General features: G+C 45.1%; 1 protein-coding gene across 1 annotated transcript; it reads left to right on the top strand.

Annotated features, from left to right (window-relative positions):
• The first annotated feature begins 4,275 nt into the window (after window positions 1–4,275).
• UQCRQ (ubiquinol-cytochrome c reductase complex III subunit VII) lies at window positions 4,276–14,080 on the top strand. Its single transcript, XM_088444129.1, has 3 exons — window positions 4,276–4,339; window positions 6,830–6,993; window positions 13,877–14,080. Exons 2-3 carry the CDS (start codon window positions 6,840–6,842, stop codon window positions 13,969–13,971), a joined length of 249 nt encoding a protein of 82 aa, XP_088300255.1. The 5' UTR covers window positions 4,276–4,339; window positions 6,830–6,839; the 3' UTR covers window positions 13,972–14,080.
• The last annotated feature ends 10,139 nt before the right edge of the window (window positions 14,081–24,219 follow it).

The raw sequence follows: 24,219 nt of genomic DNA, 5'->3' as shown, positions 1-24,219 counted from the left end.
GTGGTGAGCCACAAAAACAGGAAGACTAGATTAGAGTTTGCCAAACAACATCTAAAAAAGCCATTACAGTTCTGGAACAACATTCTATGGATAGATGAGACAAAGATCAACTTGTATGCAAGGAGTAGTACTGGAGCCGCACTGAAAAAAATCCTACAGGATTATAAGGTAAGTATCTCTTAGGTATACCTAAAATAGACTTTATGGATACCACACTAATGTGTATCAATATTCCTAATATGGATCATAAGACCACAGTCTAGACCTGTCACTAGGAAAGTCTATGGTGCTCCCCAGAGTCAATATGTGAACATATAAGCCAGAAGAAAAAGAAAAAAGGACCCTTGGTGGGGGCACACTATAGGTATAGAGATTTGGCCGTTAAAAATTAACTTTTATTAAATACAATTGTAAAAATTGAGCAACTGAGAGTGATTCAACAAATACAAAAACATACAATACACATATACATCAATCAAAGGAGATACACTCTCCACTATGGATTATAAATAAAGCTAGGTAGGATGGTAATAAAATAGTATAGATACAGAATGCGCCTTATGCCACAATTGAGGATACCATACCATTTAACTCCTAGACGTATATAAATAAATCCAAGGAGATATATACCTCCACTAAGGATTTAAAAGGCCAGGTAATTGAATACTATAATAGTGTGAATAAGTGTCTATGCCTATGGCCACAAACATACTCCATCAAGAAAAAAGAAATATGTTACTAAAATCTACGTTCCAACAGAATAATCTTCTGAATGTACATTGACAAACAAGGAAACACACAATACATATACAAATAAATCCAAGGAGATCTGTCCTCCACTTTGGATTATAAGTAGCCAGGCGAGATAGTCTTAATAATTGATCGTATTTGCCTATAACCACAATATGATGATAATTATAAAGAATAAATACACAGTTAGGGCATGTAATGATAAAACAATCACTGTTAATACTAGTATTTATCTCCTAATGGGATAAATCCTTATTAGACATAAGAAATAATCATACATATAGTGATATGCCCGCATGCACTGAAAATTAATGCAGACAAAATGTTGTCAGATAAACATTCCTTCAGTGAGATGATTGGATAAAATTTAATACATGTCAATAACACATATTATGCATCTCACATATAGAGATTACGAGGGATTTAACATATAAGCAGCACTGAAAAAGAGCCAGGATAAACCTCATTAGTGAATATACATGTGATAAGCTTCACAAGTTGTTAATATAACATAAGGGTATATGAACAGATGAATCGCTGGTTCCTCTAATATAATGAGCTATGATGCTGCAAATTAGAAAACAATAATGAGGTATGGAGGTGATGTAGCGAGTGTCTGTGGAATAAATCAGTGAGCTGTCTGGTTAGGTGGCCGTCTGCCCTGATGCGCTAGGCAGTGCAGGGGGTATGCGCCACTTACCTGATCAGCGTGTTGTCCTGGTTGATAGTCAGTGGTGCTGGAAATAATGCTAATGCATGCCGCTGTGTGTGGCTGGAGAACCGGAGTCACGTGTGCGCATCACGTGACCCGGAATTGTCAGTCTGACGCGCGTTTCGCCACTGGTAGGCTTGCTCACAGTTCCAACCCTGATACTCAGCTAGCCACAACCCCAGATAGGCAGCCTATGCCCCAGATAGCCAACCCCATTATATTAGAGGAACCAGCGATTCATCTGTTCATATACCCTTATGTTATATTAACAACTTGTGAAGCTTATCACATGTATATTCACTAATGAGGTTTATCCTGGCTCTTTTCAGTGCTGCTTATATGTTAAATCCCTCGTAATCTCTATATGTGAGATGCATAATATGTGTTATTGACATGTATTAAATTTTATCCAATCATCTCACTGAAGAAATGTTTATCTGACAACATTTTGTCTGGATTAATTTTCAGTGCATGCGGGCATATCACTATATGTTTGATTATTTCTTATGTCTAATAAGGATTTATCCCATTAGGAGATAAATACTAGTATTAACAGTGATTGTTTTATCGTTACATGCCCTGTGTATTTATTCTTTATAATTATCATCATATTGTGGATATAGGCAAATACGATCAATTATTAAGACTATCTCGCCTGGCTTCTTATAATCCAAAGTGGAGGACAGATCTCCTTGGATTTATTTGTATATGTATTGTGTGTTTCCTTGTTTGTCAATGTACATTCAGAAGATTATTCTGTTGGAACGTAGATTTTAGTAACATATTTCTTTTTTCTTGATGGAGTATGTTTGTGGCCATAGGCATAGACACTTATTCACACTATTATAGTATTCAATTACCTGGCCTTTTAAATCCTTAGTGGAGGTATATATCTCCTTGGATTTATTTATATACGTCTAGGAGTTAAACGGTATGGTATCAATTGTGGCCTAAGGCGCATTCTGTATCTATACTATTTTATTACCATCTTATCTAGCTTTATTTATAATCCATAGTGGAGAGTGTATCTCCTTTGATTGATGTATATGTGTATTGTATGTTTTTGTATTTGTTGAATCACTCTCAGTTGCTCAATTTTTACAATTGTATTTAATAAAAGTTAATTTTTAATGGCCAAATCTCTATACCTATAGTGTGCCCCCACCAAGAGTCCTTTTTTCTTTTTCTTCTGGCTTAAAAGATCAACTTGTACCAGAGTGATGGGAAAAGAAGACAAGGAAAGGAACTGCTCATGATCCAAAACATACCACCTCATCAGTGAAGCATGGTGGTGGTAGTGTCATGGTGTAGGCATGTATGGCTGCCAATGGAACTGGTTCTCTTGTATTTATTGATGATGTGACTGCTGACAAAAGCAGCAGAATGAATTCTGAAGTGTTTCGGGCAATATTATATGCTCATATTCAGTCAAATGCTTCAGAACTCATTGGACGGCGCTTCACAGTGCAGATGGACAATGACCCGAAGCATACTGCAAAAGCAACCAAAGAGTTTTTTAAGGCTAAAAAGTGGAATGTTATGCAATGGCCAAGTCAATCCCCTGACCTGAATCCGATTGAGCATGCATTTCACTTGATGAAGACAAAACTGAAGGGAAAATGCCCCAAGAACAAGCAGGAACTGAAGACATTTGCAGTAGAGGCCTGGCAGAGCATCACCAGGGATGAAACCCAGCGTCTGGTGATGTCTATGCGTTCCACACTTCAGGCTGTAATTGCCTGCAAAGGATTTGCAACAAAGTATTAAAAAGTGAAAGTTAGATTTAGGATTGTTTAGTTTGTCCCATTACTTTTGGCCCCTTAAAAAGTGGGAGGCACATATAGAAACCGTTGTAATTCCTACACCGTTCACCTGATTTGGATGTAATTACCCTCAAATTAAATCTGAAAGTCTGCAGTTAAACCACATCTTGTTTGTTTCATTTCAAAGCCATTGTGGTGGTGAATAGAGGCCAAAATATGAAAATTCTGTCAATGTCCCAATATTTATGGACCTGAGTGTATATATATATATATATATATGTATTAATGCCCCATTGAAAATACTTATACCCACACATAATTGCTGCTGTTCAAAAGGAGGGTGGTTGGGGGGGGGGGGCAGAGGGCGCTGCCTATATTGTCAGTCCTGGGCCCCACCATTTCTGATGGCAGCGCTGGTGGCCACTGTGGATGGGTGAGGCAGCAAATTGCATTATTTACCTGCAGCAAACCAATGCTGCTAATCACGGCATCATCACGCCCAACATTCTGCCCATTCACAAGGAAGGGGGCAGCAGGAGGTTGGACAACTGTTCTGGAATTCTGGAGGACTCCCAAAAAACGTGGGGGTCTGCCAGACGATCCAGGTTGTTGGATTTGCCGTTTGGCTGCCCGATCCAGGTCCAGAACAACTACTGGGGGTGGGGGTCGGGGTGGAAGAGGTAGACCTACATACCATAGATTTCCCTGGTACCCTATGGGCCAGTCCAATACTACTGAGAGTCAGTTAAATAAAATATATTTTAATGCACCCTTTGGCTACACATAACTAGACAATTCCAAATGTGCCGCAGAATTTGTACTTCATTAACCAAGAACCTGAAACATTATTCTGTTCCGTGACTTTCTGTATAGTGTATACTGAGCTTCTGGCTGCTGTTTGTTACCGTGAGTTAATCAAGGAGTACTAGCGTTGTGCACTGATTGGTGTTTCCGTCAGTCGGGCAGCAGGTGGCGCTGCAGGTCTCAGTGACTGATCGCTCTGGCATCAGGATATGATGTGCGGGGACCGGAACAGGAAGATGCAGCAGAAGCAGGTGACGGTGACCTGACCTGAGCTTGGCATTGGCACAGCAGCAGCGCGGACAGGGACAAGGTGAGAGCCGGGACTGGCACCGGCACCCAGATTAGGGCTCCTGAACACGGCCAGCCGCACTCCGTGTGCTTCCCCGTCCTGATGTCCTCGCCTTCTGCACCGTTCCCGGGACCTTATACACTGACCAAACATTTAGGAAATAATGCAGCTAGCGGAATCTGTGTGTCAATATGTTGGTTCTCAGTCCTCAGGACCCCACACAGGTCATGTTTTCCAGGTCAGCCAGTAGGTGCACAGGTATACACATTACTCACTAACATTTAACTAATTATTTAACTTGTGATTCTGTGAGGAGACCTGGAAAATGTACACTGTTTGGGGTCCTGAGGACCGAGTTTGAGAACCTGTGCACTATATGATGTCTGCGTCATATATCGTTCCAATCAATGTAGGAATAATATATTGTAACATATATATTGTCATGTTACAATGTTATATAATAATACTTCTTGGTACTTTGCTGTGAAAGTGACTACATGTTGTTGTTTTTCTTTTTAATACATATAATGATCTCTGTCACTTTCATAGCTCCTCCCCCTAAAGCTAGTTTAACTGTAAATCGGTACTTTGCCGTTAAAGATTGCCGTCCTGTATTTAGCTTTTTTTGCGCTGTGGTGGTTGTTAGAAGGAAGGTAGTGTCTAGCTTCCCTTTGCGGAGAGGACCCTGACGTCATTCCCTACCATCCATGTGGTCATAAAGGGGGAATATCATCTTGTAGCGAGCCATCGTGCGTGGCGAGCGAACAAGCTTCTTCTATAGGTGGACTTTATGGGCATGGAACTGCACTTCTGCCCTCACTGCCGTCACTTTCAGGTCCCTAGCGCAAAGGGGAAATTGGCTCAACCTTATAAGGAAGGGATGATCAAAAAGTGGAATTTGCCTGGATGAGAGGGAGGCTGTGTTATTTCCCCAGTAGAAGGGCATTTTCAAGCAGCGTCCGGATTGTATAGAACCTGCATGCGGCCGAAATATACTAAGCACTACTTATTGATCTAATCTTTTCTCCAAGAGGACTCAAAACACTTTACATTTGCAATAAAGACGCCATATTGCAATAGAACAATGTTTATCAAGCCAGGTCCTCATGAAACCCTAGCAGTGCATGTTTTCCAAATCATCTAGGTGGAGTACAGGTGTGATAATGGACTAACACAATCGACCTACAGGTGGTACTAATTATTCCTGAGTAGTAGTGACCATAAAAAACCCACCGGTTTGAGATGAGGCGCTATTACCTGCGTTTCCACGCTATTGCAATGGCACTTCGTCCCCAATTGAATTGACCCCAATATATGAAATGCACATACAAGATGCACTACATAGGATATCATAGGGGGATACACAAACAATGGAGATATGATTGCACATCGGGAAGGTACAGCGGCCAAAATACAATATACAAATGGCATGATGCCCACAGACTCATCAGTTTCAGAGCAGATGTAGTCACTTACATCATGTCTTATATAGTGCACATATTACGCAGTGCTTTACAGAGCAGATGTAGTCACTTACATCATGTCTTATATAGTGCACATATTACGCAGTGCTTTACAGAGCAGATGTAGTCACTTACATCATGTCTTATATAGTGCACATATTACGCAGTGCTTTACAGAGCAGATGTTGTCACTTACATCATGTCTTATATAGTGCACATATTACGCAGTGCTTTACAGAGCAGATGTAGTCACTTACATCATGTCTTATATAGTGCACATATTACGCAGTGCTTTACAGAGCAGATGTAGTCACTTACATCATGTCTCTGCGCAAGTGGAGCTTACAATCTATGGGGTAAATTTACTAAGCCATGAATTGAGATAAAGTACCAGCCAATCAGCTCCTAACTACCATGTCACAGGTTGTGTTTGAAAAATGTCAGTTAGGAGCTGATTGGCTGGCACCTTATCTGTTCACTTTATCTCCATCCAAGGCTTAGTAAATAGACACTAAAATTCCCTACCACATAAGCACACATACACAATAGGGTTATATTATTTATTTTTGTCGTCAGAGTCCAATCAACCCACCAGTGTGTTTTTGGACTGTGGGAGGAAACCCATGTAAACATAGAGAGAACGCCACACTAATGCTAACCACTGTTGCAATGCTGCCAATTTAGTAGAAATTCACTATGCACTAGGGAAGATGCAAAACTTGGCAGATACAGGCAGGAAGGGGGAGGCTGGGCAGCACAGGTTGTGGAAGGGAAGGATTGATGTAAGTCATGCTAGACAACACAGAAGAGCTTGGGACAAGATGATGGGGTACCTGCTTCCAAGAGCCAGGCAGGACATCATCATGGTAATATACTACTAAGCTACTTAATGGCATTTCTACTTTTCTCAGGATCTCATTTTGTTTGTCAACCTTTTTTCTCCTATAGCTATAGAATAAAGTATTTATTGTTTGTAAGAATAAGGAACATTTATTATACATACACGTGCTAGCTCTTCTATATCTGATATTCCATTTTCTTTTTACAGCAAATTAACCATGGGGCGACACTTCGGAGACCTTGCAAAAGTCCGTCATATCATCACCTTCACCTTGTCTCCATTTGAGCAGAGAGCGTTTGCAAACACCATATCCAAGGGGATCCCCAATATGTGGCGGAGGTTCAGCTCAAATGCCCTCACAGTACTGCCACGTAAGCTCCAAAGCAAAGCCTATATAATGATGTCTAATGCTAGTTATACAATTCTCTACATTCATTGACAGCCAGATGGATAACAGGAATACACCAGGCTGGTTTTGCTCAGAGGCACTTTTATAGTGGTTGCTCAGAGATGACCACTGTGGAAAAAGTGATACAAATGTAGGGTGCATGGGATGTAAAAAAAAAAAACAACCCCCAAGATTTTGGTATTGTCCATCAGTGCAGTGGAGACATATTTTGTGTGTGACAGCAATTTGTTAGAATGAAAAGACTTTACTAAGGAATGTTCTTACTAACATTCCTTACACCTACCTTGTCTGTGTCTGGTGCTGGCTCCTATCTAAGTGATCCAGTCACTGTATTGGTGATTACCCCGGCTTTAAAGCTACTGGGGTTGTTTCCAAGCACTATTTTCCTTTACTATTTATGAGTGATTATCCTAACCTCAGTGTTCTTGATTTACAGTAGGTATATTTGCCCTTTGAGTCAGTGTTGTGTTCCTTGGGTATTATTTATTTAGGTATTGAGGAATACATGAAGCTTACCATGGTATACCTGTATATTAGCATAGATACAATGTAGTGTATACCTTCCATATTCCCTGGGCAATGTAGTGACCTGCGATCTACTTTATGTTCACATTATGTATAGTCATCACCCGCCTATTAAGGGGCACAGGGACAGATGTACTAAGCCTTGGGGAGAGAGAGAGAGAAAGTAACAACCAATCAGCTCCTAATTGTCATTTTTCGAACACAGCTGTAACATGGCAGCTAGGAGTTGATTGGCTGGTACTTTATCTCTCTCCACTTTATCACTGTCTAAGGCTTAGTACATCTCTCCCCCCATGAGTCAAATCCGACTGCTATCAATTTTTTTATTTATTTCGTAATAAACTTATTTTTAAATTTTATTGGCAGATGAAACAAAGTAAACATTTCCATAGCAAAAAAAATTCCAGTGCAACGATATGTACACTTCAGGAAATTGTGAATTCGTAGATGAATAATTGAATTAGATAACACTGCAAATACTGAATTGAAGATGATTAAAGAGACGAGAATACAGTATGCAGGATGGCATCAGTAGTCACAAAACCATGTAAAATTATTTGCTATAGTATACAAAGGAAAAAATTATAAACCAAAAACACAGACCGTAACAACAAAAATGAAAATAAATAAGTTCCCATTTAATCTATTTATAATTTACATAAACTGTGCCAAAAGCCAATTAACTCATGGAACAAAGTTTTGGATTCCCTCCTGCTCTGAAGAACGCGGTCATGTTCCTGAGTTGCTCATGCTCTCTACTTGTGTTGGGAAATAAGAGAGAGCAGTGAATGAGTAGGTTGCCACAATCTACCTTTCTCTGTCATCCATGGGTGACACTGGGGTATAGCAGATGCGAGAGTCTGGGCGCTATGTAGTAAATCTTCCCAGCACAGGCTCCTCCCCTGCCTAATGAGGGCAGTTTTGCCATAGCAGCCAAAGTGTTATGTTTTTTTCCCCCTAAGAGCCCGGCGGCACAGTGCTTACAGTGTAATAGCCGGCACTGTGGGTGCCGCTTTGGAGTCACAGCACTGTCGCCGGAGGCAGTTGCCTTGACTGAGCGTACTCCAGCGGGGACGCTGGGGGACCAAAAACGGCATGTCGTCTTCTCACCAGTGTTATTCCCGGGAGGTCAGCCCTGGGGAGGGGTTTTTCCTGTTACCCCTCTCCCTCTGTGGACTGCCCACCAAGGAGACACTCCCCTCACACAGAGCGGCCATTTTCTCAAGCAGTATGGTCTTCTGCACTTAATTCTGCAGCTGGGAGGGTTTATATCCTCCCCTATTCCTCACAGTTCTCTGTGTAGCTATAGCACTAGTATATATACATATATTCTCCGTAAGGCACATGGTAGTGGACAAACGTTTTCAGATATTGTCATTTATTGTAAAATTCAGTTTATGCTATAAATCAGTTTGTGTTGTGTTTTTCCCATAAACACCACAACATAATTGGTTTCCTTTGCTACAGGCACACTTGTGTTTCCTTTGTGTGCATCTGCTGTGACATGATACCATAAACAGGAGGCTCCAGCTGCAGCTCTGCTTACACAAAGGTCACAAGTTCAGGTCCCATGAGATCAGCATTTTTATACAGCTGGGTATACACTGGGCGATATATCGGGCATTCAATTGAACGGGTGATTATATTGCATGCGCGTTGGTGGGTGTGTACCCCCGATATGTCTTTGAACAATGTTGTTCACAGACATATCACATCGTCTGTGCAGCACAGCAGATATCTGAAGTTATATTGGTGCATCTGCTGGGGTGTACAGGCGACCTGCCGATTACCCATACACATGCTGCAGGCACCCAGCGGTGAGTGACAGCTGAACTAGGCGGACAAATTTATATGCCCATCCAGTTGTGATGTCAGGCCTGACACATCGGGCGGATGATTGGTAAGTGTATATGCCTTACCAATCATCAGAGAGGTCGGCGGGTGGGACGACCTGTCGACCTAGTGTGTAACCAGCATAAGATTGTGCTTACCTAAGAGCTGCCATGCATCTCAACCACCGAGCAACCACTTAGCATGCACTGCTGTCTGGGTTTGAATGCCACTATAGTCTATAACCGGTGGTGAAAATATTAAGAACTGCGTGGAGCCCTTATGTTCTCCCCGTGCTTGCATGGGTAGGTATATAGATGGTGGACTCCACCGGGGCAGAGACTGAAGTGAAAGATATTCTCTGTAAAGCGCTGCAGTATATGTGTGCACTATATGAATAACTAATTTATAATATTTCACAGAGCGCACTATATATGGCATAGTTGCTTGTATACATTTATACAGCTGCTGTGGTGCCTATTTCTGGCATATGGGACATATTGCTGGAATTGCTCACAAACTAGTTGCAGCCCTAACTTTTTCGTTGATATCTATTAGTTACACGTACTGTATAGCTAGGTAAATTCCAATATATTTATGCTTTTCGTTGTGCCACATATATGTATATAAAGCCTTTTCTGTATAGCATGCTTAAGCATAACAGCCACCTTCCCAGCTTAGTCTGTGTTAAAACCAGCATCTTGCGCTTGGTGTGCCTTTATGATATTGAGCGTTACAAGAAGGATGACAGTATGGTAGTCTGTGTGTGTGTAAAATATATATTATGTATGCATGTGTAAAAATTTGAGTATACTTAATACATAGCAAATCCCTCATTCTACAGAATTTTACAGGCCATACCCTCAACATGACGAGTAGCCTTTTGCAGACTTGCAGACTTCTTTGATAGGTTGCATTATTCATGCCACACAATGTATGCCACTATTCAGACCACTCATACCACATTAGATAGGTAGTCGCTGTTTTAGGTGTTCTTCCCTAAAATGACAATAGAGTACATTTTATCACCCCCGGCTAATGCTAGATTCTCCTTGTACAGTGTTTTGCACTAATAACCTTTTGCTAATACCTATTTTTGCTGGCATTTTAGTTATTCCTTTATTTCCCGATGCGGCTTCGAACATCTCAAAGCCACATTTATAATGTGACCTTAACAAATATGTCAAACTGCATACAGTATGAGTTAATTACATCAAGTGGCTTGAGTGACCATGGCTGATGTTTACAGTATTTTTAATTACTCAGATGCAGTTTAATGCACAAACGGCCACTCTGATTACATTGATGCCTTTGCTGGTTCTATACCGATTCACATTTCCAACTTTTCTTATCTAAGTTACAGGTAAAGGTGCCCACACACTAGGCAATATTTTACACGATCAGCCCGATTCCGACGCATCGGGACAACAGATCGTGTAAAATATGTCCTAATCGTGAGTCTCTACTCACGATTACGTTGTGCGTACCCGCTGGTTGTACATCGCAACTTCAGATCTTGCCTGCTGCAGGCAAGATCTGAAAATCTCAGTCACAATGCACTGGAATAGTATAGGATGCATGGGTCAATTGGATGCACTGGAATAGTATTGGATTCATGGGTCAATTGGATAGTTTTTAACACTAAATCGTGCCCACGACTACAGGGGGAGAAATCAGAAACGATATCGGATCGTGACCTGAACGCCTAGTGTGTGGGCACCTTTAGTCATTTTGTGTGACCTCTGACCTGTCTTGCTAAAGAGTTACGACGGTGCGGATAGCATATTGTACTGGAATATCTTCTCAGATAATTACTGATATATTCACTATGGGAGGAATTCAATTCAGCGCGATGTTGAATAGCTACAGAAGGGAGCTCCTGCAGCTATTCAATTCCACATGCTGTTTGGGCAAGGGTTGGCTCTTCTGGGTATTTTCAGATTCTCAGATGTTTTCTCGGCCCGCTATTCTCCTCCCACCTACGATGACAATATTGGGGTATGAACAGCTCGTTGATTACTGCCTGTACTACAGGGTGGATAGTTCCAGGACACTGGTACGAAGATTCTTCTGGTGGTTGAGTTATCTGTCTCCAGGATGTTTTCTCTTTAGGTGTATTGTTCCACCAGTATCCTGGCTTAGGACAGTTCTTCGCAAGCTAAGGTTGGTAGGTGGTTTGGCTATTCTGATATCCCCAAATTGACCTCGTAGGGCATGCCTGTCAGTGGCTGTTCTCTGGGTTTCCTGCTCAGGCCGAACTTTCCTGTTCCGGGTCCATTCCAGTATTGGTATCTCCCTTGCTTGATGTTGACCGGGTTGCTCTTGAGACAGCCTTCCGGAAGGCCAAGGTTTTTTTTTTTTCCCCCCCAACACTTTTGTACGTCGACATGGGCCTTTGTCTAAGGTTTAGGTTTCGGCCATTTTCAGTCTAGTTCCAGAGACAGGCTGTGGTCATTTCCTGCAGTGTACTCCTACCTTCATGGGAGCGCTTCACATCCAACCATATATTCTACACTCTGTTGCCCCTTGGGACCTGGTTCAGTCCTATGGTTTCTACAATGCTTTCCTTTTTACTCTTTGGATTGGGTGTACATTTGTATGGCTTATGTGCAGGCCACTTTTCCTCCTGGATATCCCATTGGTTTTCTGGATGAGTGCCCGGTCTCCCAGATAATTTTTCAGGATGTTTCACCATGACCTTATTAGCTTTTCTTTAAAGATTATTTCTTGGCTTTGGAGCTATCAAATAATAGGATTTTCAGACTTTTGGATGTGGTGCCAGGACCTCTGGGATTATGTTGATAAGCTGAAGGTTTCAGATGCACAGCCTCTGGTTCATGCTGTATAATATAGACAGTCAGGGTTGTCATGCCTACACGCAAGCGCTAACTCGTTGGTTTTAAGGCAGTTGTCTGTCAGGTCTCGCTTTGGTGAGCATGTCTGTTCCGGTCTCTGGGTCACTTTACTTTATCAGTTGCGTCCTCCTGAGTGGCTCATCACAGTGCTTCGGCGGCACAGCTTTGTAGGGCTGCCACCTGGTCCTTTAGTGCCCACTTTCTTTAAGTTTTCTAGATTTGACACCTTTGCTTCTCACAATGCTAGTATTGGTCGTAGAGTGTTGTCTTCAGCACAGGAGCGGTGCACCCTCTCTTAGGGACAGCTCCAATGTCTCCAGTGTCCCCATGGATGAAATAGAAAACAGGATTTTTGTACTTACCAGCTAAATCCTTTTCTCTGATTCCATGGGGGACACTGGATGCCCTACCTGGAGCTCCTAGAAGTTCTTGGGGGGTTGGTTGTCTGGCAACCACCTATTCTGTATGTGCGTGTGTATGTACCTGCCTCCTCCTCCCGCTGTCCTTTTAGCTTTGTTATGGTGGATACACACTAGACGATATGTTGCCGGATTGGGCGGACATATTGTCCACATTGGCAAGTGTGTTCCCAGTATGAGTGACTATGTGCGCTCCTGTGGGGTCGTTCATTACATCAACAGATCGAGCCTACATGCTGCTCAATCTGTCAATTTGATGAACGACCCTTATGCTTGTTGATGCGGCTGCTAAACGACATATCATGCGAACATTCACCAAATCGTACGGTGTGAAACGACTGCACGATATGTAGTTCATTGCATCGTGTGTCGGTCGAGTAATGTGTACCCGGCTTTAATGTAAACTGACTTCAGGAGGCAGGAGGAGGGGTATAGAGGGGGAGGAGCCTCTGCTGTGAATATTTTAACTACTTAGTGCCAAGACTCCTTTCGCACCTGCTATAGTACCCCAATGTCTCCCGTGAACCCCATAGAATCAAAGAAAAGGATTTAACTGGCAAGTACAAAAAATTCTGGTTTTGGCCACATCAGTCCTAAGGATGCTTACACAAGTCTGGTAATGTGCTGAAGCAAATAAATGCTGTTCTCACAATAAAAACACTTGTAATTCACAGAGGGTGCAAGAAATAAATGAAACATTTGATTGTGTGATGCATCTGAAAAGAAACAGCAGTGTTTGCTGAAATTCATCATGGAGTAACGATGATGGGCGCAGAGTAAAATTGTAACAGTCTTATGTGGCTATGTTCTCTGACCTGCTGCCTTGTGTGTTATCTGTTTGGCCATGGGACATCACCATTTCACTGATAAAAGCAAACAAGCTTCATCAAACTAACATAACATTTCAGGTTATAATTGCCTATGTCACAATACTCTGTCTGTAGTTACTTGATAATAAAGCACAATTGACTAAGGAAAAGCTTACCATCGATTACGGTCTAGATTCTGATTCAGTGCAGTATGAGGTCAACCTTTATATTAAGGGAATAGGCAGTAATTCATTTCTAGTCACATTTTCAGCTATAAAACACTTTTTTGATCACTGTGAACTCTGATGTTTTATTATTATTATTATTATTATTGTATTGGCTAATAAATGGTAAAATGTCAGTATGCTGAAAACCAACTAATGTCTTTCACTTGTTTTCTTTTGCAGCCTTTATTTTGGCATATTTAGTGTATAATTGGGGAACACGAGAGCACCTGAGACTGAAGAGGAAGGACCCCTCCGTGTATGAGAATGACCAGTAAAGCAGCTAATACTGAGGCATTACAAGTCCCCTCTGCCCTTGTAAGGCGTAAAGGAATATTTATTGGGGTGTGTAATAAATTCCCTCATAATAAAGATTTTTCACACTGATATATTTTCATTCATGTTTAATGCACAAGTGACTTGGCTTTAATATCACCTATTTGGTTATTATAACGGGTTCAGTTTTAGGTATAGAGAAGTAAAGGAACACAGAGTAAGGTGGATAAGTCTAAATGCTACTTTATACATTTTGGTTTTGGCTCCGCCAATAATCCAGTGATAGAATGTGTCTGTACAATTTTATTTTGGCACATTTTCCTTCCAGTATCAGTGCTACAAGTCTGACATGAAGCTGATAGAGATTTAAAACTAATGCTGGGTACACACTGGCCGACATATCGTTGAATGGTCGAACAGACAATATATTGTGTGCCCATCGGCCAGTGTGTACAGACGATATGTCTGTGAGCGACCATCGTTCAGACATCGCATCGGCTGTGCTGCACAGCCGATGGCAGATATCTCTGCTCATTGTGCTGTGTGTACGGGTGGTCAAATATTTTATATATATATATATATATATATATATATATGTACAAAAAAATTGTTGTTCTTCATAGATTATTAAAGTAAATGTCCCAAGATGGGAACAATGGACATAATTAATGAATGATATTCCATTTATACGTTTTAAAACTTTTTTTTTATTATTTTAATGTTTCAGCCCCTGTCTAGTCCTTCTGATAAATAACAGACTAAGGACCTCATTCAGAGCCGTACGCTCTGAGCAGAGCGCACGCTCTGAATGAGGGCCGGGCTCCATTTTCATGGAGCGTCCTCCTGGACGCTCGTATAGCTGTGGGTCACCACCCACAGGCTATACGAGCGTGCATTGTGATGGCCGCGATGGTCGAGACCATCGCGACCATCGAAATTGCGAGCCGGAGCCTGCGGTTGAGGTTTTCAACCGCAAGCTCCGGAGTGATTTTGGCTCTATCAGAGCCAAAATCGCTCCCACTGACATCACTAGTGATGTCAGTGGGCCGGCTTCTGACGGGAGGCGTTCCCGTGGGAACGCCCCCGTCAGGGAGGTACGCCCACCAAAGGGGGCGTGCTGTCAATCAACATTGACAGCACGCCCCCTTTGATCGGACACAACGAGCGAAGGACTTTCCTTCGCTCGTCGCGTCTGGCGCATGCGCACGACGGAGCTCCCTCCGTCGTGCGCATGCTCAGTCCATAACATCGACCCACTTGCGAGCGGACAGCCGCTCGCGAGTGGGTCTGAATCAGGCCCTAAGATGTTCAAATAATTTGTAGGTTAAAAAAAGAATCTATTTAAGTTTTCCATTTATTAATTCTATTCATTAGCAGCATAACTAAAAGTGTTTGTGCATTTACAGTATATAAACTTAGTGCTACAGATACACAGGATTGATGGACTGAAATGAATCTTGCTGTATAATCCTCCTGCTTATGCAGTTGGATAACTGAAGGCTAAAATCCGGTATATAATTATGAAAACACATTCTGTAAAAATAAATTGCTGTAAGATGCAATACATTGTCACACCAATACATGGTGACACCAATACATTGTCACAACAATACATTATCGCACCAATATATTAAAAAGTTGTAATAAACCAGTAAAGTGTTGTAATGTTATGATGTGCAAAATAGCTAAAGACAGCAATTTAGGTTTCCTGCATTAAACACTTTTATATTGGTGACTCAAAATAAAATATCCCACATATCGCTTCATATAATATCTACTTATGAGTTTTATAATTGGTCCATATTAGTACAGGAGTGAATGTTTGTGTTATGGCTCATTATGATGAATTTATTGCAGAATGAGTTCAAGCGGTCAAGGGCAAACTGTTATGAAATCATACAGGTAATGGGATGAGTGATGGCAGCTCCTCCACCCTTCTGGTACAGTGGTGAGCAGCAGAGTAATCTATGGGTCCACGGCAATCACAGAACTACAATAGTATATTCTACCAAATCTTGTACAGGTTGAGTCTCCCATATCCAAAATGCTTGGGACCAGGGGTATTTTGGATAACGGAATATTCCGTATTTTGGAATAATTGCATACCATAATGAAATGTCTTAGGAATAGGGCCCAAATCTAAACACAGAATGTATTTATGATTTATATACACCTTATACACACAGCCTGAAGGTTATTTTATACTATATTTTTTATAATTTGTGCCTTAGACAAAGTTTGTGTACATTGAACCATCAAAAATCAAAAGTTTCATTATCTCAGCCATGGCAAAAAAATTCCGTATTTCGGAATATTTGGATATGGGAGACTCAACCTGTATTAATATCCCTGATCCTGAAGGAAACATCTGACCTTTTTTTTTTCAGTAGGTTTGGTGTAGAGCATTGCTTGATAAATGGGCATTGGTTAAATAACAACCAACATCATGCTATGCTCACATAGGGGGAAATGTATCAAATATTCTAAAGAGTGCAAGTGGAGGTTAACCATAGCAACCAATCAACTTCTAGCTAGCATTTATTAAGTAAATTCTATAAAATGATAGGTAGAAGCTGATTGGTTGCTATGACTAACTTCTCACTCTTTATAAGGGTTAATGCACGTCACCCTTAATTTCATAGCTACCTTTTCTGCTTATACAAACAGATGTCAGAAATGCTGAACTCAAGGGGTCTTTTTGAATTAAAAAAAAATATATTTCTTCAGGAGACATTGGGGTGTAGGTGGGACCTGCAGGACCGGACACCAACAGCAAAGCTTTTTAATCCCAGGATGCTTCGGTCCTTCCTCCTATACCCCGCCCACAGCCTGAGGGCACTTCAATTTCGTTGGTGTCTAGCAGGAGCTGGAATCGCCATTATAACGGGTCTGCATCAAGCAGCCCAAACTTTTATTTTATGATTTAACTTATTTTCTATTTTTACTATAACAGGCAAGCGTCCTCCGGACGTCTGTGCTGCTGCCCCATCACCCCTCCGTGACACCAAGCCTGTGCTAGGTACTCCCGGGGCTCCGAGGGGGACTAGCTAGCAGGCTTCCCGGACCCCAGACTGCAGCCCAGAATTCAAGGGACAGGTAAGGCGGAACCCTGTTCGCAGGGACCCACATTTTTACATAGTCTTACCTGCAGTCTCAGGAGACAGACCGAAGGCGCTGATGTGGACACTGGTGCGCCCATGAATCCACTAGACCACCGGGGCATATGCACTGGCGCAGGGCATATGTAGAGGCCAGGGGACCTGGTGAGGAATGGGTGAGGGCTTTGTAAGTGAGTGTAAGAGCCTTGAATTGGGTTCTGAAAGGGAATGGGAGCCAGTGGAGGGCTTGCAAAAGAGGGGAGGCAGATGTAGAGCGTTTGGAGAGGAAGATGAGCCGAGCAGCAGCATTGAGCACAGACTGGAGAGGAGAGAGATGGGATTTGGGGAGGCCAGCTAGGAGAAGGTTACAATAGTACAGTCTGGACATGACCAGTTAATGTACAAGGGTTTTGGTTAGCATCCTGGGTGAGAAAGGGTCTGATCTTGGAAATATTCTTGAGATGGAAACGACAGGACTGTGAGAGGTTCTGAATGTGTGGTTTAAAGGAGAGGGAAGAGTCCAGGATGACTCCAAGACAACGCTCTTTGGGGCTAGATGAGATAGTAATGCCATCTATTGATAAAGAAATAGTGGGACATGATGTTATGTGGGAGGGTGGGAAGACTATCAGCTCAGTCTTAGACATATTAAGTTTGAGAAATCGCTGGGACATCCAGGAAGAGATAGCAGAGAGACAGAGATACGAGTCAGTAGAGAGGGGGAAAGGTCAGGTGAGGAAAGGTAGATCTGAGTATCATCAGCATAGAGATGATAATGGAGGTCAAAAGAGCTGATGAGTTTACCTAGAGAAGTCGTATAGAGAGAGAATAGGAGAGGTCCAAGAACAGAACCTTGGGGAACACCTACTGTAAGAGGCTGTGGGGGGGGAGGAGTCGCCATGAGAGGAAACAGAGAAGGAACGGTCAGAGAGGTAGGAGGACAGCCAGGAGAGAGCAGTGTCACGTAGACCAAGGGAGTGAAGTATATGCAGCAGTAGAGGGTGGTCCATAGTGTCAAAAGCAGCAGAGAGATCAAGGAGAATGAGCAGTGAGTAGTGGCCCTTGGATTTGGCAGCTAGGAGGTCGTTGCTGACTTTTGTGAGGGCAGTTTCAGTGGAGTGGAGAGAACGGAAGCCAGACTGAAAAGGGTCAAGGAGGGAGTGGGAGGAAAGAAATGTGGTGAGGCGGTTGTAAACAATATGCTCAAGGAGTTTGGAGGCAAAAGGGAGGAGAGAGATTGGACGGTAGTTAGAGAGAATGTTAGGATCAAGGTTAGGTTTTTTAAGAATGAGGGAAACACGGGCATGCTTGAATGCAGAAGGAACAGTGCCAGATGAGAGGGAGAGATTAAGGAGGTGGGCAAGATGGGAGCAGGCAGAAGGAAAGAGGTAGCGGAGGAGGTGGGAGGGGATAGGGGAGAGGTGGAAGGGGGGGGGAGGACTGGATAAGGGCCTTAACTTCCTCTCCAGTCAAAGGGGAGAAGGATGTCAGAGTCTGTAAAATGGACGGGGAGGGGTGATCCTGGAAAGGAGGAAGTGGAGAGCTGAGGGACTGGTTGGATATGATGTCCTGACGTATGGAATCAATTTTAGATGTGAAATAGGTAGCAAAGTCAGTGGCAAAAAGCAAGGAGGGGAGACGAGGGGGTGGGCAGAGGAGGGAGTTGAAGGTGGAAAAGAGACCCTGGGGATTTGAGGACAGGGAGGAGATGAGATTCTTGAAATATGACTGTTTAGCGAGGGAAAGGGCAGCACTGTAGGATGACAGCATGAATTTGAAAGGGAGAAAATCTGCCTGAGAGCGTGATCTTCTCCACTGTCGCTCGGCGGTTCGTGAACATTTTTGCAGGTATCTGGTGCATTTGGAATGCCAGGGTTGAGGTGTGAATTTGCGAGGGTGAGTAGTGATCGCCGGAGCAACAGAGTCAAGAGCAGAAGTAAGGGAGGCATTGTATAGGGAAGCAGCTTGTTCAGCGCAGGAGAAAGAGAGGATAGGGGAGAGAAGTGAGTCAAGTAGAGAAGAAAAGAAAGCAGTGTCGATGGCTTCAATGTTACGCTTAGTGATGGTGGCTTTCGGAGGTAGTGGAGGGGAAGGAGAGGGATAGGTTAAAAGAGAGGAGGTGATGGTCAGAGAGGGGGAATGGGGAATTGGAGTAAGCAGAAATATCACAACGGTGAGTGAATACCAGATCAAGCAAATGCCCACTCGCATGGGAGGGTGAGGAGGTCCATTGGGAGAGTCCAAATGAGGAAGTGAGGGTGAGTAGTTTGGAGGCAGCAGATTCTGTGGGGATATCAATAGGAATATTGAAGTCACCAAGGATAATAGAGGGAAGGTCTGAGGAGAGAAAGTGAGTGAGCCAGGAAGCAAAGTTGTCAAGGAACTTGGAGGGAGGGCCAGGGGGACGATAGATGACAGCTACTCTGAGGTGTACTGGTTGGAAGAGGCGTATAGCATGAACTTCAAATGTGGAGAATGTAAGGGATGGTTCTGATGGTATATGTTGGTATGAGTAACCAGGGGATAGAAGGACCCCAACACCACCACCATGGCGACCCCCAGGCCTGGGGGTGTGGGAGAAGGTGAGGTCCCCATAAGAGAGAGCTGCAGGAGAAGTGGTGTCAGAGGGTAAAATCCAGGTTTCAGTAATGGCCAGGAGATTCAGGGAGTTGGAGATGAAAAGGTCATGGGTGGGGGCCAGTTTGTTACAGACTGATCTGGCATTCCAGAGGGCACAGGATAGAGTGACAGAGTTGATAGGAGAGATGTGAATGAGATTATCAGGGTTGCAATAGCGTGGAGATGAGAATACTTTGGGAGACCGAGATGAATAGAGTGTAGGGATCATGCGTGCTCCTGTGCTAGGAGGGGACCCTGTAGGAAGTGGGCAGGGAGGGAAGTTAAGGAGACGTGAATGAAAGTGGGGCGAAGTGACAGGGAGATAAGTAAGGAAGGAAAGATTACCAGTGGAGTAGTAGGATCCTTGGGGGGGGTATAAGAGAAAGAAAATGGATAATGGGAGAGGAGGGGGAGGAAGGCAGAGAGAGAAGGGGAGATAGGAGGAGATGGAGGAGACCAGGGGGAAAGGATAGAGGTGGAGTCAGAGGGCAGAACAAAAGATTAGTTAGAAACTGAGTGAAGGGAGGAGAAAACATGGTCATGGCAAGGATGAGGTAAAGTGTCAGCACAACAAAAATATATTATAGAGTTTAGAAAAAGTGGAGATAAGATGGGCGCAGAATTTGAATATTAGAGTAGAGAGTAGCAGTAGCTAGATCATGTAAGACTAGACCAAAGTGCTAATGTAAAAAGACATTTTCTACTTCAGGGTCCATAGGGTATCCACAGGATACCTTGGGGGTATAGGTGTGACGTCAGTCGCAGGGCACCAAAGAGTTAAGCTTTCAGCCTCCCAGGATGCACTAGGTCCCCCTCCTATACCCCGCCCCCGGGCCAAGGCACCCCAGTTTAGTTTGGTGCCCGGCCGGAGTCGGGTGCACCTGTTGGAGTGGGGGCTAGAAGAGCCCCTGAAGCTTTTTCTTCATGCAGCTGTGGCTGCACATCTGGATGAACAGCATGGACAGTCAGTCCTGACGTCCATGCTGTCTTCCCTACACCCCGCCGGTACCAGAACGCCGGTACTGATCCGGGGATGCTGGTGGGCATCTGGGGTCACAGCTAGCGGTGACCCCAGATGCTCCGGACCATGGCCGGATTCAAGGGGGACAGAGGTAAGCAGCGGGGTCCCGCGGTGGGTCCCCGCTGATCACATGGTCCTAAGTCCCCAGGCAGGGGGCTCCCTGGGGACTGGCTGCAGCGTGGAGCCAGGCGACCAACCTGCGCTTCCACTACCCCCTGGGACAGCGGACCGCAGCAGAGTGGTAGCGCTGCGGCGTCCCAGGGGTTAAATGCATGCCAGGGGAGCGCGCCTTCCCTGTCTCACAGCCGGCGCCTCCCCCGCTGCACACAGCCCTCTCTGCATGCTGCCGACTGGTCCTGTGGCAGCGCTCCTCCCCCAGGCCAGCTTCTCTCTGCTCCTCGGCGGCCATCTTCTCTGCAACGCATGGTGAACGCTGCTGGAAGTCTGGAAGGAAGCATCGTGGTCTGGGTTCCCCCGCATACCTCTCCTCCGCTGTGGCTCAGGTCTGTGTATGCTGCGCTGTGTCCTACCAGGCCCTGTGTCTGTGTAGTTGAGTGATCAGCGCTGTTAGTGCAGGAATTGTTATTTCTCTGCATTGTATGTGACTGTGCTAGCGCTGCCTGTAACTTTTCTTCTCTAAACTGTCAGCTTTATTACTGTCCCTGTTCTTTCTGCTAAAGCCCTTGCGGTGCGGTGCTGCAGGGTGGTCTCTCACCTATTTAATACTTAATTGGTGAGAGAGGTCACATACGTGGTGCCATCATGTCTGAAAGTGATTTTCCCCTCCGGCTACAGTGTACCACGTGCAAAGTACCGTTAGCGGAGGGGGAGGGTAGCGCGGAGGGCCTTTGCCGGCAGTGTTTGTCCATGGCGCGGCCTATTACGGTTACAGCACCGGTACAGGAGCTGCCCTGGGCTTGTTTCGCTCAGGCGTTAACAGCTTTAATGGGCCAGTTAGCTCCGCAGCCCGCGTTTACTCCGATGGGTTTGTCCCAGCAGTCTGTGGTGTCGTCACCCATGCAGGGGTTCCCACGACAATTGGTGGTACCCCACAGTCTCCCTATTTCCCCGCTCCCGGGTTCTCAGGAGCCAGCGTGGGTTAACTCCCTGACGAGTTCTGTACAGCACTTGTCGGATGTGTTGCAAGGGGAGTCTGTGATGCGGCCTCATAAAAGGCCGGTGGCGTCTCTGTCCGCTCCTTATGAGGATGACGAAGGGACGTCTGATGATGGGGAGATTCTGGATCCTTACGATAAGGAACCTCTCCATACTAAGGACGCTGATGCTAAGTCCAGAGTATATATTCCTGGACTTATTCGGGCGGTCCGCACAGCCTTGGTGATTGAGGACGAAGTTCCCCCAGCGGCTAAATCTAAGTATGCCTTTTTCAAAGATGTGAAGGGCGATGCCACAGTCTTTCCTCTTTCGGGTCAGTTGGTGGACCATTTAGAGGAGGCGTGGAAACAACCTGGCAAAAGATACCAGCCGCAGAGACGCCTGGCGGTGGCTTATCCGTTCGCGGATAATTATTTTGCTAAGTGGGAATCCCCTCCACAGGTGGATTCTCACGTGACCCGTCTTGTCCGTAGTGCCACATTGCCGATGCCATCCATGTCCTCCCTTAAGGATGCTACGGACCGCAAGGTAGAAATCTGCCTGAAGTCCGCTTATTCCCTTGCAGGGGGGGCAGCACGGCCGGCTATGGCCATTTGCTGGGTTGCCAGAGCGATGGAGCGCTGGGCGGATTCATTAGAGGCTTCTTTTGAATCCGACTGTCCGGCCGAACAGGCGGAGTTGATTGGCAATCTCCGTGATTCGGCCACCTACATCAACGAGGCGGCTCTAGACATTAGTACTCTGGTGTCTAGAATTTCTTCAGCAGCGGTAGCTGCTCGTCGCACCTTGTGGCTGCGATCCTGGAAGGCGGACGCAGATTCCAAGAAAGGTCTGGAAGCGTTGCCGTTTACCGGAGAAGTTCTCTTCGGTCCGGATCTGGATAAGATTGTGGCCACGCTGGCGGCAGCCAAATCTGCTTGTCTCCCGTCGGCCGCTGCTCCTTCTGGTTCTGGACCATCGTCCTTTCGGTCATCTAGGGCCCAGGGCAGGCCCAAACCACAGTCGTTTCCTCGACAGGCTGGCCCTAAGAAATCGGTCAAGCCCCGGAAACAGGCATGGAGTACCAGACGTCCGGCCCCCAAGCCAGATGACAAGCCTGCGGCCTGACGGTCCGGGTCTCCCCTTGGGGGATCCCAGGGTGGGAGGCCGCCTGCTGCAGTTCTCCCGGTGTTGGTCGTTCACTAAGACAGACACTTGGGTTCTGGAGGTGGTCTCCCACGGGTACGCCCTCTCCTTCCGGCACAGACCCCCGGCTCGATTCTTCACCACGGGTCTACCATCAGACCGGAACAAGGCTACGGAGCTGCGGAAGGTATTGCACACTATGCTCCAGGCTGGAGTTATAGTGCCTGTTCCATTCTCCCAGAAGGGCCAGGGTTTCTATTCAAATTTTTTTTTTGGGTACAGAAACCCAATGGGTCATATCGTCCGATTCTCAACCTCAAAGCACTCAACAAGTCTTTGCGGGTCCCGAAGTTTCGGATGGAGACCCTACGGTCCATCATTCTGGCGCTGGAACCTGGGGACTACATGGTGTCATTGGACATACAGGACGCTTACCTGCATGTCCCTATTCTTTTGCGCCATCAAGAGTTCTTTCGGTTTGCAATCCGCAGCGACCATTTCCAGTTTCGGGCGTTACCTTTTGGCCTGGCGACAGCACCACGTGTTTTCACCAAGGTGATGACGGTCATGGCGGCTTCTCTGCGGCTGCAAGGAGTCCGCATGTTGCCGTACTTGGACGACCTGTTATTGGTGACAGGATCTCCAGAGCTCCTGTTACACCACTTGGACCTGACCATTGCACTGCTGCAACGGCACGGCTGGCTAATCAATTGGCAGAAGTCCACTCTAATCCCGTCTCGGAGGATTCTGCATCTTGGAGCCTTATTGAACTCGGGACAGCAAAGGATCTTCGTGACGGAGGACAAGATCTCTGCTTTACAGTCAAGGGTGCGCAGTTGTCTGCACAGCCGCCGGGTGTCCTTACACTCGGCGATGAGGTTACTGGGCTCCATGGTGTCGGTGTTCGACATGGTGGAATACGCCCTGTTTCACTCCAGACCTCTGCAGCACCTGATCCTGTCCAAGTGGAACGGGCTGCCTCAGTCTCTGAAGTTCCAGACGATTGTGCTCACCCCGGAGGTTCGCCTGTCCCTTGCGTGGTGGTTAAAGACGACCCACCTCAACAAGGGACGTCCGTTCTGGGTTCCAAATTGGGTCCTGTTGACAACGGACGCCAGTCTTCGGGGCTGGGGAGCAGTTTCGGGTCCACACTTGTTCCAGGGCAGGTGGACGCCGACAGAAGCGGAGCTTCCAATAAATATCTTGGAACTCCGTGCGGTCTTCAATGCTCTCCTGCAGGCACAGCGGTTTCTCCAGGGTCACCCGGTGCA

This window comes from Taudactylus pleione, unplaced genomic scaffold (genome assembly GCF_031769625.1).
Source record: "Taudactylus pleione unplaced genomic scaffold, aTauple2 ptg000349l, whole genome shotgun sequence".
Classification (NCBI taxonomy): domain Eukaryota; kingdom Metazoa; phylum Chordata; class Amphibia; order Anura; family Myobatrachidae; genus Taudactylus; species Taudactylus pleione.
Note: the sequence above shows the minus strand (reverse complement) of the source record. Positions and strands in the feature narration are given on the sequence as shown.

Excerpts from the sequence above, each read along its gene's own strand:
- UQCRQ (XM_088444129.1), top strand. The coding sequence starts at position 6,840 with ATGGGGCGACACTTCGGAGACCTTGCAAAAGTCCGTCATATCATCACC. Across the intron at positions 6,994-13,876 it reads TGCCCTCACAGTACTGCCAC|CCTTTATTTTGGCATATTTA; the intron begins GTAAGCTCCAAA and ends TTTCTTTTGCAG.